General features: G+C 34.1%; 2 protein-coding genes across 2 annotated transcripts in view; both read right to left on the bottom strand.

The window, feature by feature from the left end:
• Positions 1-3012: 3012 nt before the first annotated feature.
• On the bottom strand, positions 3013-9846 carry LOC115994128. The gene is made up of 5 exons (XM_031118168.1): positions 9686-9846; positions 9476-9561; positions 7894-8312; positions 3688-4285; positions 3013-3516 (listed from the first exon to the last, which is right to left on the bottom strand). Exons 3-5 carry the CDS (start codon positions 8308-8310, stop codon positions 3032-3034), a joined length of 1500 nt encoding a protein of 499 aa, XP_030974028.1. The 5' UTR covers positions 8311-8312; positions 9476-9561; positions 9686-9846; the 3' UTR covers positions 3013-3031.
• A 7713-nt stretch (positions 9847-17559) lies between these two features.
• The window catches only part of LOC115950269 (replication protein A 70 kDa DNA-binding subunit E-like), a 7540-nt gene continuing 4905 nt past the window's right edge, over positions 17560-20194 (bottom strand). The window contains exons 2-8 of the mRNA XM_031067494.1: positions 19865-20029; positions 19486-19759; positions 19300-19396; positions 18153-18277; positions 17966-18047; positions 17732-17879; positions 17560-17613 (exon numbers count right to left, since the gene is read on the bottom strand). Of these exons, the coding sequence (XP_030923354.1) occupies positions 17560-17613; positions 17732-17879; positions 17966-18047; positions 18153-18277; positions 19300-19396; positions 19486-19759; positions 19865-20029 (945 nt within the window). The remainder of the gene's footprint in view (positions 17614-17731; positions 17880-17965; positions 18048-18152; positions 18278-19299; positions 19397-19485; positions 19760-19864; positions 20030-20194) is intronic.

Here is a 20194-nt window from a genome sequence, read left to right as displayed (position 1 = left end):
CCATAGAGACAAAACATGCGAAATAAAGTAACAACAATTTTTATTAATACGAAAAATTATTACAACGTACAAAGAGGGGCTCAAGCGAGCCTATACAAAATGAGAACTGCCTAAGCAACAATTACATCCGTAGTACAGATAAGTAAACTGTCAGGCGTCTTTTAAACTCGTCTTCAAAGTCTCTCCAATCTCTGCCTCAATACTGCTCATATTACGATAAGAACTTTCTTTGAAAAAAAAAATGAATGAAGGAGAAGGAAATAGTAAGGAAGAAATCAATGAAGAAGATGGAGGAGATGAATGAAGAAGATGGAGGACATGAGTAAATAAGGAGGAGAAGAAGAGAGAAGAGATGAAAAGAAAGAAAAAGGAACAAAAGAGGGAGAAGTGAAAGCACCAGGATGGAACTGGTGCTGGGAAGACTAAGAAAGGGAGACGGAGGATAGCACCAGTGAAGGAAGAGAGGAAGAAGTAGGGGCACTTAGTCCCTGCCTCGATCCTGACTCCCAACACACTGGAGCCATACTAGGTATGCTCATAGGAGAGCGGTTGGTACTGATGGTAGGTGTTCTCGACTCAGTCACGCCGAAAGTTGGACGTGACAAGCCCCTGCTTCGGATTTTGACTGAAAGAAGGGTGAGGTTGATTTTGAGTCTTCGCCATCCCTGTCCCGATCGAGCTATAATGAGCTTTATTGGAACATGGCGTTTATGGGAGGGGTTTGGCTCCTGCATCATTCGTTGTTATGATAAAGTATACCACGATTTAGTTTGTGAACCAGTGGGTAAAATGAACCCTAGGGGAGGCCAAGTATTTCAAATCTCAGAAAGATGAGAATGAATTCTTTACGAAAACAATAACCTCCTCCCTTCCTTCTTATACAGAGGGTGGAGCGGGAGACATTTAATAGGTTCAGATCTCCAAAGAAATCTGCCAACACCAACATGCCGGTTCCGTTTCTCCACCCCATCAAAACAAACCGCCGAATTAAAGTAGTCTCGTAAATAGTGGTCATTAAAAGCACGTTTTGGGAAACCCAAACGATAAGAGCGCATCAAGCGCGAAATCAAAAACTGTCTCATAGATCGGCGCATTTCTTAGACAGATGAAGAGCCGCCAGTATTATTAATGGGCCAAATTGATTGGGCCGTAGGAAGAGGTTCGGCATCACCAAAACCCCCCTTTCCAACCAAGAGGTTGGACAGCTGGGTTTTGAGGGGCTATTGTGGGGCCCAAATGATTTATGGGCCAGGCCCATCTACCCGGGGAGAATCCGAAGGCCCAAGCCGAGGAGGGCTACGGCCCAAGCTCGACGAAATAGCCTATGGATACCGCCGAGGACAGCTCAGTCTTCGGCAGACCCAAAGTCCCCCCTGAAAGAAGGGTAAAAACGGTATAAGACTGAAACTAGGAAGAAAGATCTAAAATATCCAAGGAAAGCTGCCCTTACTGCCATTCAATGCTCTGAACCTAACAGAGCCGCATTCTTTGGCTTTTACAACCACCCCCAACAACTTTGAATATGGGCTGATGGGACAAGTATCAATCTTGGAAAGGTTGACCCTATACGTGGACGAAGGACAATGAACGCAGGCGAATATAAAAGGAAAAAACAAGTAACCTAAGAAGGGGGTTGGGAAAAGTGGCCAAAAACCAGAGCCTCCCAGCCCACCTCCAGGAGAAAGACTCCAGGGGTGAAGGAAAACTTAAACTTGTACGAACACCGCGAAAAACCCACCGCCTGTCAACCAGGGCCTAGCCTTCCAAACCCACGCTCTACAAATGATATTGTTAGGGGCCTTTTTACGTGCGAACCCGACACTGTTACGGTCCGCCACGAATCGCGTCCTTACAATAATAAAATTTCAACCAATAAGATTTATTTTTAAATATTATATTCTTTACTCTAAGAGCATTAGCATTGGAAAATGCTAATGCTATTCTATTTTACAATTCTAAAAACCACTTTATCATTTATACCATCTTATTTTACAATACCTCCACATCCCAAACTTCTATTTGTATTAAAATATTTTTTTTTTAAACTTACTTTATTATTTCTTTCAACTGTCAATTTTTTTTCAGATTTTGGTGATTCCAACGGTCACTTTCTTTCCAACTGCCAATTTCTTTCCTGGGCTTTCCAAGTTCGAACAGCCAATTTTTTTCAACAGTACAATTCTGAGATTTCCAGCAATCACATTTCTTTCTTGGCCTTTAAATAACCAAGTGCTCAAGAAGAGATGCATTACTGTTAATACTCTCCTCTTTCAATAATAAAGAAGAAGCCTCTCCCTCGTCTATCAAAAATTGCAAATTCTTGCAATCATTTATCACTAGACTTTTCAAAGTTGGAGGTAGCTAGCGTTTTGAAATGAACATCAAAGAACTACAACTCTCAATAGTTGCATATTCCAGGCATGTACAATTGGATATTGGTAGGGATTTTAAAGCACCACAACCGTTTATATAATTTCTTTCCAGCAAACCATTTTTTTTTTTTTTTGGGTCAAATTCAACGTCTATTCCAAAGAACATATCAAATATCTTTCCCTGGCCTTCATCATTTCTTTCCAGCAAACTTTTTTTTTTTTTTTTTTTTTTTTTTTTTGTCAAATTCAACAACTATTCAAACAAGCTGCCAAATACATGCACACACATAGAACCTGCCAATTTTTCTGATCCACACACACATATAGAACCTGTCAAATTCAACCTGCCAAATACATACACACACATATAGAACCTGCCAATTTTTCTGATCCACACACACACATATAGAACCTGTCAATGATCCACACACACACATATAGAACCTGCCAATTTTTCTTTATAGAAAGAATTTGCCAAATATCAATATACTCAACCTAAATTCACATACATATATATACATGCAACTTGCCAAAAATCCACATACATATATATAGATACAATCCACATACATAACTACCAATGTTATCTTTAGAAGATTCATACATATATCAAATTACAATAAAACACCACACACATAACTCACACACTTACTAAATTCCTACAACTCCCCTTGTAATTGCCATAAATGCTCAATGAGGTCTGATTGGAGTTGAAAATGATTTTTATGGTCTCGAATACATTGATGGGTTTCAATGAACTCCGTAAATGTATTTGTGTTCTCTCGTGACAGTTGTATAGTAGGATTGTCATTAACTTGCTCATAATCTAATTCCACCGCTTCATTTACATCTCGTTCATCCTCAACGATCATGTTATGAAGAATTACACACGCTTTCATGATGTCTTGAAGCGTTTCACTATGGAAAAATCTTGCAGGTCCACGCACAATTGCAAATCTTGCTTGAAGTACTCCAAATGCACGCTCTACATCTTTCCTATTCGCCTCTTGGGCTTTTGCAAATAATTTGTGTTTGTGTCCTTGTGGAGATGGAATTGTTTTAACGAATGTTGACCACTTTGAATATATGCCATCGGCAAGGTAGTATCCCATTGTATACTCATGACCATTGATTGAGTAATTAACTGCAGGAGCACGTCCTTGTTCGAGCTCAGAAAATATAGGAGGCCGTTCTAATACATTAATGTCATTATTTGACCCAGGTAACCCAAAAAATGCATGCCATATCCAAAGATCAAATGATGCTACTGCTTCCAAAACAATGGTTGGCTCACGAATGTGACCAGAATACTGACCTTTCCATGCAACCGGACAATTTTTCCATTTCCAATGCATGCAATCAATGCTCCCTAGCATCCCTGGAAATCCACGTCTTTCCCCATTGGCTAAAAGTCTAGCAATGTCTTCGTTGTTTGGAGACCTCAAGTATTCCTTGGAGAAAATATCAACCACCGCTTTAACAAATTTTTTTAGACTTTTCATTGCAGTGGATTCTCCAATTCGCACATACTCATCCATAAAATCAGCTGTAACTCCATACGCAAGCATCCTAAGTGCAGCTGTTATCTTTTGAAGAGAAGATAAACCCCATTTTTGCGCATTATGTCTTTTTTGGATAAAGTAAGATTCATATGCCTCTACCTCATGCTGAATACGAAGAAAAAGATTCCGACTCATCCGAAATCTCCTCCGAAATAAATTAGGAGGATACACTGGTGTGTCGGAAAAGTAGTCGAGATAAAGTCTTTTATGGCCTGCCAAACGATCACGTTCGATATACCAACGACGTTTACGTTGTTTAGTTGAACCCTTAAGAATTTGCCTCATTATCTCATCCTCGTCTGAGTCGTCAAAAAGCAACTTTTTGAAAAGAGAGCGACCCATAGAGACAACCTTCAAGACAACAATGTTAGGAATTTATCACCATTATTGAACAGGAAATTATCTCACTTAAATAGCTTAAAACATACTTAAAACAGCCCCATAACAGATTTTGACAAATTCTGCCACTGAAACAGACATAAAACAGCCACATTAAACACTTGAATTTACCTTTTTGTGGACAGCCACCTAAACAGCCACTTAAACAGCCACTTAACCATAAAAGCTACAACAGTTATATTAGAAAATCAACATAATCACTTATTTTGGATGAAGGAAGGGACACCTATGTGAATCACTTAATGCCCACTCATCACTTAATTTGTTAAGATGAGCTCAAAGGGTATCTATTAAGGACAAGGCTTAGTTAAGTTTTTGGATGGACAATCCACAACCACTTACTACAATATGAATCAAAAACAGGTGGACCAGTTCTCTTTATTGGGCTAAAACACCTTAGCAAGTAAATGAAAGCTCAGAAGTTTCCATTTTTATACAATTTGCTGGTGATAACCATTACCTCCTCAGACAATAACAAACATTGATTACACGAAATGTTGGCTTAAATAGGTGTAAACCGTTGGGGCTCTATGATTTGAAAACTAATTAAACTTTTTTTATTTATTTAAGTAGTTGTAATAAACACATTTCATTTACACAGGGCAGTCATTTCTGCAGCAGAAAAGTAAACACCAACACAAACATAACACTTGACTAAGCCAACAAGTCATAATCTATTGTACACTCTAAGTAGCAGGGGAGGCTTTTCTAGTGGAATATTGCCCTGTCAATAAGTCAATATCAAATTCATCAAAATTTTGGCTCATGATCACATTGCGTTTTTTGCCCTGTGACATTACTATAAGTTCCAAAATTCAAAAACTTCCAAGTAGCCTTCAGCATATAACATTAACAAACAAGAACTTTATAATTTCTAATTTTTAGGGTTTAATTTGAACCACCTATGAAGAACAAGGTTTAAAATGTAATTTGGTCTAAGATTTATTGACATCTGTGCCTATTTTTTTCCTCAATATGACAGACCACTTTTCTTTAGCCCTACTGATTAGTTTTTTTTTTTTTTAACATAATAAGACATTCTTATTTTGTTAAGAACTTTGTAACTCAATTGTGTGTGTGCATTTGTTTCTTAACAAAAAAAAAAAAAAATTGCATTGTCTAATCTTATTTAGGAGAACCAAAATTTGAAATCCCCATACACCACTTTTTAGTAACAATTGGATTTAAAAAATAAAAACACACCGTTGTTTTTATAGTACAACACATTGTATTTCTTATTGAAAAGCAGGGGACTATATTCTGATCACTTTTTCCTACTCCTATTCTATGTTCTCATCAATTCCCCATCCAAACATAAGGTTATGTACATAAAAAATGACAATTTATCCATTGGTAGAACATTTTTAATTGGGAATGCCTTCTGGTTTTTCTTTCATATGGCAACTTTTGAATTTAATTAGGACCCCACTATCAGTTGCCATCTTTTGAAGTTTCATGTGCATAGAACTGTGGTGGATCTACTAACCCCTATAGATGAGTTATACCTACTACATTTATTGCTAAGAAAATGTAGTTATAAGTAGTTATAACTACTACATTGAATAAGGAGACACAATTCCCATTTCCCAGCAACGCAATTAGTTGGATAGTAAACTTTTTCTACCCAAATTTTGGTAGCATCAAGGACCAAAGATGGTCACCCCATATTATGTTTATTTAGTAATTCTCAGTAGTATAATTCATCCAATAAAAAATTTATAACAACTGAAAAAAAAAATATACATATATATATATATATATATATATCTATATTTATTTATATGAAAGGAAAATACCAGCTCCAATTCTCCCAAGTAAATGACAAATCTATGACAAAACAAGAATTGTGGCAAAAAAAATACAGGCAAAAAAAAAAAAAGGACAGATAGAATGAAACCTCTATGGACAAAAGGGTCTACCAAGGCGAGCCCTGTGACTTGGGATAGTGAAGTGCCTTATTCTCCCTTCTTGTTCTGTTAAATACCCTTCACAAAGAAAAGCCTAAGGCCTCAACAAGTCCACAGCATTATTCTCTTGCTAAGAAAAAATGGTCTAACGCAAAATGCCCAAAAGGAAAAGTCTCCATTCTTCTCTATCTTATTTACTAAGATGGTTATAAACAGGAAAGAAGGTGGAATAACTCATAAGATTCATATGACTTATAAAATTCATGTTAACATTGCCAGCATCTATGATCTCTACTAGTCCTTAAGAAACAAACCCAAACAAAAAGTAAAAGAATATAAGTGTGTAAAGAGATCAAAGTTGTGGACCCACTTTCTAATCAATCTTTTAGTTGGAGGTAAGGTTTCCAATGTTGGTCCTGTTTGTCTCAATTGCATGGCTCCAACAAATAGAATAATGCTGGTGTGAAAGTGGTACATGACATAGCTGGTGTGAAAGTGTGAAAGCGTGAAAGTGTCAGCTGGTGTGAAAGTGTGAAAGCTGAAAACCATGACGAATTCCCCTTCCCTTTCAAACAGCCACAGCAAAAAAATAATTAAGTGATACATGACATAGTGCTTCTAATCTCACCAAACAGCCACACAAACAGCAGTAAAACAGCCACATAAACAGCCAGCAAACTTAACTACCATAAACAGCCAAAGAAACACCCTTAAAACAGAATTAAACAGACTTAAAATAGATACCAGCAGGCAAATAACTATCAGAAAAAATTAAACAGAAGTATAAAACTGAAAACAAACTTAAAGTTGGAACAACCAATTGGTAGAAGATATGATATCAAACATAGAAAATACATAAGTTTTTCATATAAACAAAAATGATGTGATTACATAAGTGGCACAATCTACTGCAAATTGATCAAGTTGGAACAATACATCACCTACATGTTCCAAACCTATGCTTAAAATAAGCCACTACTAAAATAAGGTTACTTACAAAATGGCATCTACATATGCCAAACCCAACCCTAATATAATTTACTACCAAAATAAGGTTACAACAAGACATCTACATGTTCCTTGGGTCAACTCCAACTTGTCTTGCAAGGATTTGATCCTTGAGATTTTCAAAATAGAGTCTTTCTTTGTCATTCATGCCACTTGTATCCATGGTTATTATTCTTCCCTCCTCCCTAATAGTTTTAAGACGAAGCTTTTCCGCTTTGATGCGAAGAGCCTCTTTGTCTTGTTCATGTGATGCCTGAATATACTGCTATTTTTTGGCCAAATAATCATCAAAACCCTTATCATCATCTGGCCTCTTTCGCTTAGCCTTTTCGGCTTTTCTACCAATTGGTCTCTCTAGTACCACTGTGTCATCATCATTACTATCAACTTGATTGATTGAACTTGGAGTTTGAGGAAGCCTTTTTGATCTTTCCTTAAGTATACTCCACTTTGGTTGGTTCTTCAACACAACCCAACAATGTTCATAAGCAAAAGCTAGGTATTTGCCGGATGTTGGATTTGGTGTAGCTTTATATAATTCCTTTGCCTCTTTCAACTAAAGTTTTTTAAAAAAAATAAAATAATTAGAGTCTTGAAACTATAAAAGAAATTAATATTGTGACATCATTGTAATATAATTTATACCTTGTCCTCGTTAGTTGTACCACTTTTATCTCGAGCTTCAACTTTAGCCATGAACCCAGCAAACCTACTTGTCTCCCTATTAATATTTCCCCATCGACTTGATAGGGAGGTACTAGAACGTGTGGTTCCGTAAGTATTGTTCGTGCAAAAAAATTCCCAAATTTTTGTCCAAAATTTGTCACTCTTTTGGTCAGTACCATGCACAGCATCCATGCCAATGTTAAGCCATGCAGCGATGAGGAGGAGGTTCTCATCTACACTGAAGTTGGCACCACGTTTAGAGGTGACAATTTCAACTTCCGGTAAAGACTGGATGGGCATTGAAGGATTTTGAGACCCACTTAAAAATGGTTCCACAAAATCAGAATCAGCTTGTAAGAAATCACCATATTGGTCATAGTCTTCTTGCCTAACCATCCCTTTTAAATAGGGAACTTAAAATAGTTAGTATATGAAGTCAATTCTTATTTGTGTCTTTACAATTAGTATAAGCTAATCATAATATTTTGGTGACAACTTCTCACATATAGCAATATCCTACAATATATGTTGACAACTCCTAATCAAAACAATAGATATTGACAGCTCCTAATCAACATATTTCAAGTATACTACAGTAATATCCTGTGACAGAAATACTAGCCCTGTACACAGCCAAATATTAATGCTTAACTTTTTGCTGGACTTGCTTGGCATGTCATGAATAAAATCGGACCTAATAGAAATACAGTCACATACTTTGCCTTGTATATGCTATTTGAGGAACATAAAATTGATTAGTTTAGAAGAATATTTGGACCACAATGTTTAGTAGTTTTCCTGTTGACTATTCCTTTCACTTATGCTAGGAATGGATTTATTGGTGATCACGTTATAGAGCTGAGACCAAGCCATATGGCACCAACAATTAATCACATAGAGTTTGCCCATGAATAATGAAATTACGACCTTTAAATCTCTGTCATAATACTTTATGCAATACACCTATATTCCCATGATTATATTAATTAAGTACCTAGTAAGCATTGGTTATGTTCTCTTGCTAATGCATTATCACAACAACTATGCAGGTGTTGGTAAGCAAAACCAAGATTTACATGGTCTTAGAATATGTGACAGGAGGGGAACTGTTTGACAGAATTGTAAGCATATTTAGCCATGCTCTGTATTGAAAGTTTATCTTTGGGCAAAACATCACTTTGGGTCCTTCAAATTTGCTCCATTTTCTAATTTAGTTATTGGATTTTCAAATATAGCAATCATATAAAAAGTTTAGACGATACAATTTGGTCCACATGTTAATTTCGACACTAAGTGTTGTGTGATGTAGGGAGCATTAAAACCAAATAATCTCAAATGAATTTGGTTTTGATGCTCCCAGCATCATTGTGATTATGTATGTTTATAATAATAAATTTGGTTTTGATGCTCCCAGCAAAATTTTGGTTTAATATTACTAAACTAGTCATGTATTACACAGGAGGAAAAAAAAAAAGGCTTATCAAAGAACGGTTTTACAGAGGGCTATAGAAACAAAGAGAATAGAGAGAAGGGAGAGAAATAGATAGAGAGAGATACTTACTAGTAATTGAAGATGAACCGAGCAAACTTTCTGAAGATGAACTCGAGCTTTACGATCTCGAAGATGCTAAATCAACAACAAAAACTCTGCAAACATCAACAACAATTGTTTTATCAAAACCCAAACACAAACACAAGCTGAATCCCTCTTTTTCTTGCAGAGAGAGAAAAGAAACACAAACACAAAAACTCTACATTGATCAAAACCCACCTTACAGTCAGCACCAACACCGACGGAGCTGAATCCCCCAACACCGACGGAGCTTCGTTTTTGCAAGGGTGAAGCTTCAGAGATGGAGATGGGTGAGGATGAATCGGTGAGGGTGAATGGGTGAGGGTGAATCGGTAAATGGGTGAGGTTAGGGTGAGGGTGAATTGGTGACCGGGTGAGGTGAGGGTGAGGGTGAGGGTGAATCGGTGAATGGGTGAGGGTCAGCGATGGAGATGGGTGAGGGTGAATCGGGTGAGAAATTTTGGAGATAGAGATGGAGATGGGTCCAGAAATTTCGGAGATGGTCACAAAGACATTTCGGAGATGAAGCTTCAGAGATGAGGAGAGAGCAGATGTGAGAAACAGAGAATGAATAGAGAGAGAGGAGAGCCCGCGCAGAATGAATTCATGAGAGAGAAGTTTTAGGGGGAAACACATAAAATATATTATTTTTGATACAATACTTGCTACAGTGCAATTCTAAACATAGAATTGCACTGTAGCACTATTGCAAAAAAATTTGCAATAGTGCTGTTTGCCATTCCCTGATGCAGGTTGTTTTGAAGTTGAAAATGTTAAATTCCCTTTAGATTTGGCATTAGCATTTTCCAATGCTAATGCTCTAAGACTAAAATACTAATTAATTTTTGATATTGACAAAAATTGAACCTTAAATTTTTTTGTTCAATCATTATCGACTAAAAATAGTTTGGAGTTTGATCCGTGGGCCGAGATTCCAAAGCTAAAGGTCAGCCTATCTCTATCACTCACCGATAGTAGCAGAAGAGTAGTGCATGTCCAAGTAATTAGGATTTAGCAATTAGCACACTCATGGACGCATAAAAAACTTGGCAAATGATCTGAGATCAAATCAATCAAACGGTTGGAGATACGCGTGTGGTGTCACCCCCAAAATCAGTCACAGCTCATCATCACTCACACACACTCAACATTCGTGGCCACTACCCAAATAAACAAAAACCCTTTTCCTTTCTATACCCTCATTTCCACACCACACCACCCCACACCACGAATAAATATGAACATTTTCAGCACACCCCTCTCTCTCTCCTCTCTAGAATCTCTACGCAAAGATGAGCAAGGGACCAGGACTTTTCACAGATATCGGCAAGAAAGCCAAAGGTAAAAAAAAATCGTACTCTCATCGCTCACGATTTCTCGTTTACTTCTTCTTCGCTTTGATTTTTGATTCAGTTTCTTTTATAATTTAATTATTCGCTGTTGCTTGCTTTGTTTGTTTGTAGATCTTCTAACCAGGGACTTCAACTCCGATCAGAAGTTCACTGTCTCTACCTACAGCGATGCTGGAGTGGTACGTATACTATGGAATCTAGCTCACTCTTTTTTTTTTTTTCTTTACTCACACACGCACACACATTGAGTAGTTAATTTAGGAACTTAGATCGATAATTAGGTTAGAGTTTTTGAAGATTTGAAGTGACTTTCCACTGTTTGTTTGTTTGTTTGATTTCACAAATTTATTAAAATTTTTATGTAACGATATTGCCAATACTCAACGTTTGTTGAGTTAATGTACATTTTGCAAGCTCATGTTACTACTTCCACCAATTACTCTTTCATGGAAAAGCTGAGTCAAGATACCAGTTAGCTTCTTTAGGCTTTGTGTCGTACATTCAATCAAACACATGTTTTCAGTTTTTAAACAATACTAGTATGTAACCCGTGCTACCGCACGGGAATGGATATATTATTAATAATGATTTTATTTATGTTTAAAATGCTCAGTTAAGTTTAAATTGATATTATTAATCAGAAAATTTCATTCACAAAACTTAGCAAATATGTTTTTATGATACTCCCAATGTATTCAATAATTTTTCTTCTTTTATGAAATGAAAAAGAAAAGAATCATTAAAATTTTGTTATTAAATTAGAGCAATGTTACACTATAAACATTTTTTACAATTATTGAGTTAGTAAATTGTTATTGATTTTTGGAGTCATCGTTAGGACAGTAACATTACTTTCTTGACTACCGTCAATAACTTATCATATGAATAAGGTAATTATGAAGTATGTTGTTAACAATATTGTGACTTTAATTTATCTTATTAATTTAATTTGCTTTGATTGGGAGGTGGGCTTGTTTTAAGGCCGAATCCGACAGACCCTTAGACCAGTGGGTCGACCCGAAGCCTCTGATTAGCTGGATTTGGTTTGTTTTCTTAGTAAACCCGGATATTCTGTTTGGCCAAAATGCATTAACCATCTGGGTTGATAGTACCTCAGGTCTTACTCAGTCTCATTATGTATACGTAATATATAGCTCTTAAATTTCTTTGTGCACATCCTGATTTTATATTAACTATTTTTCATTTTATTGCTTGGTTTTTCATAACATGAAGTGGGTTCAAGTCTGTACGTCCATTTCGATGTGGCTACTTTGGTGGCTCCATTAAGTTTCAACTTGGCTACACTGCAGGAGACATTACAGCTTTCTATGTCAGAAGTTGGACCAAATAATAAGTGGTATTAATTTTACTATACTTAAAAAAGACTAAATTTTTTAAAAGTAATTAAAATTTATGTGTATTGACAAGTATAATAATTTTTTGAAGGAACTATATTTTTGAATTATAATTTGATTAGTGTAATTGTATACTAAATTGGGCAATGGCAAATCTCCAGCAATGAAGCTCATCCAGGTTTCCATGATGAAGTAGACACTGAATTCCTTGGGACAACATTTGGGAAGCCTTATACTTTACAGACCAATGTTTACATCAGAGGGAGTGGGGATGGGAGAATTATAGGCAGAGAGATGAAGTTTCATCTATGGTTTGATCTCACCCAAAATTTTCATGAATTTGAACTGAAATTCATGTAAATTCACAAATTTAGCCGAATTTTATGTCCTAAATTTTATGGGATGAAAATGAGAGGGTAGATGAAATTTTTAAAAAGTTTTTTTTTTTTTTTTTTTTTTTTTTTTTTTTTTTGTTTGGGTTTTATATTCAATGAGATGTAACGACAAATTTTTGATAATCAGAAGGATAAGGTTCATCACACTTTGAATTTTCCACAATCGATAAGCATTCCTTTTTACAAAGCATTAAGGAAATCATAATTTTTAAACTTTTGCCAAGCTTAACATATAATTAATAAATAAAAAAACAGAATATTGCATCTTATAATTTAAGTGATGCTACAATGAGGGGGAAAAATAAAATAAAAGAGAATTAAAGAAGGCGATGCACCAACTTAAACATTTCAAGGTCGATTGAGCATCTTTTGCATGTAACCACAAATTCTTCGTAACCGTAAGGATAAGGTTCATCTCGGTTCCAATGTCCCATTCCAATTTTGTGGCATGCTTGAAAGTTTGGAATTTTATACAGGGTGGTTCCCGCAGCAAGTAGTCGAAGCATTTTTCGGCATTTTAGAAGCCAGTGCTTCCCATGTTCATGATTTAAAATTTCCAAAAGGTTATCAACGCCTTCAGTATTTGACTCACAAAGTAGCATGATTCCATGAATATAAGCTGCAATAAAATTGGGAGATGGAAGAGTTTTTTCAATTAACTTTTTTCCTTCATCGACTTGTTCATTCAAAAAGTATTTGTAGCTTCCCACTATTAGTAGCGCATCGGGATTTTCAGCTTCATAACATGAAAAAATTAGGATTTTTTCTTTGTCATGTAGTAGAGCTGGGTGGTTGAAATATGGTGTCAGTTTAATTTGTTGGAGAACTAACTTGTTTTCCGTTAACTTGTTGAAGCGTTTGCAACTAATTAAGAAGAAGGGAAAAATTAAGTTAATAGACTGCATAATTAAATAGAGGGAAATAAATAAGTAGATACAAATTGAGGAAAAAGTTTTTTATACCTTAACTTAATGTTTCCTAGGAGTGTTGCGGATTCTTTGCCCACTTTCGAAAAGATTTCAACAAATATGTCATTAGGAAGATTTTTTAAAGTATTCATTTTTTTTTTTTGTTTTTGTTTGAAATAGTATGTTAACATTTGATATACTATTTATAAGGAAATGATTTTTTTAAGGTTCATAGTATCATATTTAATAACAATACATAATAATAATGTGTTTAAGAATTTTGAGATGATTATACATGAATTTGATGGTGAATTTGTTAAATTCATATAGAATTTTGTATTGCAATTGGTTCTTAATGAATTTAATTGTTTCTATCTGTTAATATTAATAGTTCACAGTTAATGTTAGTGGTTAATTAAGTCCATTGAACTCCTGTTTCAGTCCCCTAACAATTGACAGTAGTAGAAAGTGCTCAACCATTCGGATCCCAAGAATGTAAGACAAACCAGTTCAATGAATTAACCAAAACGAAAATAAATGTAAAACATTGAATCTTAATTGAACCTCATGTTGAAAAGCTGTATGAGACGTCATGCGTTGAAAAGGTAGGGCTTTTCATTTGTATATTTGCTGTATCCTCATAGCTTTTGCCATGACTATAAACACATATTACAAAATGATTATTACATGACAATCATTTCAGATTCTACACAGAAAGTGCAAGCACAGCCTAGTTGGAAGTGCATTTTTGAAGTATTTAAAGGCTTTTTCTTATACGGAGTAATATTTATAATATACAATCAAAATTACTTTGAAAATTTAAAATAGTAATATGTAGGCTATTAGATCAAATCATTGGAGTGGTGCAATTGCACAAAGGTTGTCACTTCAAATTTTAAATCAAACAATGGCTATTTCAATTTCTTATATTTTGTACATAGTAAATTTGAAAAAAAAAAAAATCAATGGAGAACATGATAATCAATTAATCATATACAATTTAAAGGCAACATTTTAGGAAATTGCCTCTGTTTTACAAAATTTGGACAGCTATAATAGCAATGATCGAAATGAAGTACATGGCTTAACCAAAATATGACCAAAAGTCAGAGATGATGAAGCACTAAAATACGAAAATGTAGTGATTAATTGAAAAGATTTATGGGAAAAATATGAAAGAAAGGAATAGCAGCACACTTTATGGCCTTTGGGATTTTCCAAAAAGGGTCAAAAGTGCACACTTGATGTGCGGTTCATTGAATGCTCCTTGGCTTTGGGGTTTTGCACTTCATGCTGTAGTAGTGATAGGCGCAGTTAAAACAGCATTAGTAACTTATAGTATAGTAGTATATAACTATATATGTAATATCTGGTATATGAGGGGTGGCTTGATATTTTCGAATTTAAAAGATCCCTTTTTAGGATATGAGAGGAAATGAAGTCATCAATATCTTAATGCAAAATATTTGATGTAGCTCTTGGTAGCATATGTAAGCACACCCGGTTATGAAGACTTGGAATTTGACAGAGAGATAGCTGTGAAGGATTCAAAGGCTGTTTTTAAAGCAGGGGAAAAGAAATTGGGAACTGATGAGAAGACCTTTATCCACATATTCAGTTAACGAAGCAGGGCACATTGGCTGCTATTATTTCTGCTTACCATGACATGTATTGAAATTCACTAAAAAAAGGTATATATATATATATATATTTTCTGAGTAATTTTATATTTTTGTTTTTGTATTTTTTAATGTATAAAAAAAAAAAAAAAAAATCTTTTGCCCGAAGAAAAGAAGTGCTTATTCAATGTTCAAATTTAGGCAGTAAAGGGCGAGACATCGGGGCTTTTTGAATATGTTCTCTTGACAATTTTAAGCTGCTCAGAAAATCCGATTAGATACTTTGGTAAGGTATCATCCCACATTCTGGGTTTAATTGTTGTTTCTCTTTGGTGAATTTGATTACAATGTATAAGTTTTTCATAATAGTAATTTCACAAATTGGTAGTTTCATGCTAAGAAGTTAACGTAAATAGTACTTTTTGGTATTCAGGTTTTATCATTGATCATTTTGTGGAAAATAAAAGAGGCAATAGTAGAGTTATCTGGTACACGTGTATCCCTTTATGTTGGATGATTTAGTACTGTTAACTACTTTAAATTTGAAGAATAGTAGTCCGGAATGATTTCCTTAATTGAAAAAAAAAAAAAAAAAAATTCATTCTAATGTAAAAACCAATGGGAATTAGTTTGGTTTTTGAAGGCATTTCAGCAGCCTAAAATAATGAGGTATGCCAAAGCTTACACATATTTTCTGTTCCCTGTGTGGACAAGGCCCATGTTATTGTACATATATATGGATCAATTTGTAGTTGGACAGCATCATGATAATTCTATAAAGCTTTTGCATAATTTCATTTTATTATGAGCTGCCAAATATCCCTCACATTATTCCAATAAATTATAAGTTCTTCCATTGTAACGATTAGAAACCAACAGAACAAAAGTGGACCTAACTCATTGATTTATGACTATATTCACTATTTTTATACTAAAATTAGATAGGAATGAAATTATGCTTTGTGAAACTATTCTGTCCGTTTCCATATGGACCATATCTCTAGTTTTAGCTTGGGGACTGATGACACCACCCTTATAAGGGTAATTGCGACAAGGACTGAGACTGATATGCAGTACATAAAAGCTGAATACGTAAAGAAATAGAAGAAGACATTGAATGATGCACCTGCAATTACATATATGTACTTACATATTTGTATTGTAAGAATTCAAATTAAAACAAAGTAGAGATTAATTATAGTAAAAAGTTTCTTGTATATGTGATATAAAATCAACTGAAATGTAAACAATCATAATATATCATGAAATGGTACAGCTGAAATTGTGTCGAGTTCAAACAATTTATAAGAAGCTATCCAATACATAGCAAACACAAACACATTCAGTGCCAAACAACCAGTGCACCATTCCAAGTCTCTCCAAATCATAATCAAAACAAAATCCACCACCATTGTTAAGTTATAGTAACTCAGTTTATACAAATGCACAACTTAATACACAAGTTTAATTTTTCCATGTATTACATAATAGAAGTAAAATTATTAGGACATATGATATGCAATCACTTCTTCTTCTTATTCTGGGAGCTGCCTGTGTTGTTTGAAGTTTGCTTGGAGGTTCTTTTTTTTGTAAGATCTTTCTGCACAGTAAGGGGAGAATACATTTTTCAGATTCATTGTTCATTGTGCATAAATATTTAAATTTCTAATAAGGTTAACAAAAAAACATTATTAGTAAGAAAGGTTATGATGAAGCAATTAATAATGAGTTTTTGTCTTCTTACCAATTGTGTATTTCCAAAGACGTCATCTATTAGGTTGTCATCGGTTACATCCTTCAAGCTTGTAAGTAATTTAATATCTGAAGTAGCAATAGAATCGTTTGCAATAGTTTCGTCATGGCTGAACAGTGTTTCTGATGGTTTAATCTGAATGTTATCAGCAACAACATTTCCTAAGTGTTTGTTAGACTCAGATTTAAAGACACTTGTGACAGTGTAAACTTTCCATCCCTCTTTGACATTGTAATCATCAACTTTTATTTGGAATGTATAAGATTTTCCAAGCAAGCTTTGAATTTCTTGAGGTACTTTATTTGGCTCTTGATTCTGCATAACATGATGTAAGGCCCATAAATTGTTAGTATAATAAAAACATTATGTTTAAGTATAAAATTGGAAGTGGTTAAGAATTTAGATTAGATACTTTTGAAGAAAGTTCCATAGCAGTTTTTTGAATTATTTTTTCTGCATCTTTATCAAAAAGAACAAAAGAAGCTGTCCCAGTATGATCCTTTACTTGGATTTGTAGTTTGTAACTGTATATAATAATGAGAGAAGTTAGAAAGTGTGCTTCATTTTGTTTTCCTATGCAATCATTTGAACAGTTATATAGTATAAACAATGTAGAATTTGGTCACCTAGGCATAGGGAACTGAGATTCAGAATTACAACTGTTGCACCAAAACATATTATTTTGTTGTTTTACTTTTCGCTTGCAAAGTTGACATGAGATATAATTCCACCCAAATTCTGTTTCTATGTTTACAATATCCGCATAACAGGTAAAAAATCTTTCCTGCAAAATTAGTCATTCTAGTTAGTTTTGATTGAATAATAAAGATTTAGATGTGAAATAGTTCAAGATAAAGAAAACCTTGACTCCTTCCACCCATTCTAGTGCTTTAATTTCTGCCAATGACATCGTAGTTTGCAATATCAATTCTGATTCAGATTTGGGTTTTTTGTCACGTGCTGGAATAGATCGAACAACATTATCGTATTCATCCTCAACAACTTTATATCTGAAGAAAGGAAGAGATAAAATTTTTAATTAAAAAATCCATTCATAATCCATCATAAAGAATTAGTAAAGTAAATGTTTATGAACCTGTCGATGAGCTCAAAAACCTCTGTAATGTCCAAATTGACGTAAACTTTAGTTGCACTTGTGGTGTTAAGATTCAGTTTGCCTTATTAAAAAAACCATAAAACACATTGAAGAATTTGTTATACACATTTTTTTTATTATTATATAAAAAGTGTTATATATACATATACTACCTATCTTTCAATACCTTTGAATGCTTTTACAGTTGTTGAAGTAACAATAATTATATAAGGACCTTCATCTTCTTTGAAGTCATTTTCAGTAATTGTTTCAGCACTTTCATCCCACAATGATATTTGTAGCTCTTTGTCCCTAATGGTACATTATAGCATTCAAAAGACATTAAAATGTGAGATTTGCTACCATTCATGATTAAATACAGTAGTTAAAAACAATCCTAGTGTTAATAATTGAAAGAGTGGAAAACTTCAATAAGCAATTCACCTCTATATTTACACAACCATGTAAAGTAAAAGGGAACACCTAGGAAGCCTAAAAGGAGAAAGAAGTTACTACAAACAAATTTAATTGAATAATAGAACATAGTAAACTCATACTTAACAGATAAACGTGTTGAATAAGTGATCACATAAAGGAATTGGGAACATTGTTAAATAATTTTCACAGTTTTTATAGTTAATAGCATGGTTTCATGGCAGGCTTGCCAAAATCACATGTCATAACCAATACCTATTGTAGCATTGAGTCCAATATTACTGAAACCAACTCCATTAAATAGTCTGAAAGATTTCAAAATATACAATTTGAAATTCAAGTATAACTTTTATGATGGGTGTAATGTGCATGTCATGTTCAATTTTTAAATAGAATTATATTCAGTGCAACCCTCTCTAAACTCCATTTAGAAATGGTACCTAGTCAACTTAACAGTGTGTGCAAGACTGGAAGGTCTTAACCCAACCCGGCTTCCCATCCATACTATAAAATTAATAATAATTATTGAATGTTACTGAAATAAAACTTAACATTTATATTCGATTAATTATAATAGAGTTGAACTTTATAACCATAAATGTGCAATACAGCCAGGTTGAAAAGTCCAATCTGGTCATTAGTGTTCAAACTGAGATAGAAGTACTTTTCAAGTAGATTTTTATAGTTCAAATATTTAAAAAGGATAGTTTTTCATATAAATAGGGTGGTGAGCTCAAACCCAGTTGGAAGGAAGATGAATAGAAATAAAAGTGCATGGGTTCAGAGACATTCATATGTTTCTTTTATCATTTAATTTTATCAGAATAGCAAAGAGAGTCACATGAAGAAACAAAAGAATTATTTTGAGGTAAATGGGAGTAAAATGAAATGTTCCTTACTCAGGTAGTAGAATTTGGAGATTTCTTATATTTGTAGAGCCATTGTGAAAGTGAACTTGTTCAATGGGTCCAACAGCAGTAAGTTTGCCAATTATATCTGCAAGTTTTTACACGTAAAAAATAATGTTTGAAGGATGAATTTTGATTAATTAAAATGGGGAAGAGGTGAAGTAAAACATAATTTACCTGTTAGGTAAGAATTGTCATTCAAACGATTGTTGATACAATCATATGTTGCAAATTCAAAGGCATGCATAGGTATGAGTTCACTTTCTTCATTGCACTCCTTAACCGAAGTTGTTAAGAGGAAAATGATGTTCAGATCATTTGAAACTGGTCTATAACCTTTATTTGTCACGATTACTTTAAAGTTTGAAATGATAAAGGTTCCTCCTTCACGTAAGATGGTACTAAATTTCTGAAACACATTCTTTCTTACAATTGCATGCATTAAGTTTTTCTGTAAAAAGGAAAATGGAAGTCAAAAGTTAGTTTATATATTATATTACAAATACAACGAATAGTTGAAAGATTTAAACATTTTATTGTTGTCAAGTATGATAACCTTTTCATCGATAAAGATCATGTCAAGACTAATGAAGTTATTTCCACTTCTTTTATTCACTGCTTTCCACATTCTGCATATTCTCACTCTAATTCTCCATGTCTCCTTAGCATCAGATATTTGATCAAGAAAGCTGTATCCTTTGGACATTGTTATACCGCACAGCTGCAATAAAATGTAAATGTATTAGAGATACTATTAAAAATGATAATGGAAGTTTTACTTTAAAAACAATGTAAAATAAAACCAGTATGTCTTTGTAGATCAATAAAAGTTTACAAATACGATATCATATACCTCTTGGTAAATTGGAAAATATTTCTTTGTACA

The sequence above is a fragment of the Quercus lobata genome, chromosome 6, assembly GCF_001633185.2.
Source record: "Quercus lobata isolate SW786 chromosome 6, ValleyOak3.0 Primary Assembly, whole genome shotgun sequence".
In the NCBI taxonomy this organism is placed as follows: Eukaryota; Viridiplantae; Streptophyta; class Magnoliopsida; order Fagales; family Fagaceae; genus Quercus; species Quercus lobata.
Note: the sequence above shows the minus strand (reverse complement) of the source record. Positions and strands in the feature narration are given on the sequence as shown.

Excerpts from the sequence above, each read along its gene's own strand:
- LOC115994128 (XM_031118168.1), bottom strand. The coding sequence starts at position 8,310 with ATGGTTAGGCAAGAAGACTATGACCAATATGGTGATTTCTTACAAGCT. Across the intron at positions 4,286-7,893 it reads GTACAACTAACGAGGACAAG|GTTGTCTCTATGGGTCGCTC; the intron begins GTATAAATTATA and ends GTTGTCTTGAAG. Across the intron at positions 3,517-3,687 it reads TTGTCCGGTTGCATGGAAAG|TTAATTACTCAATCAATGGT; the intron begins GTCAGTATTCTG and ends GTGCTCCTGCAG.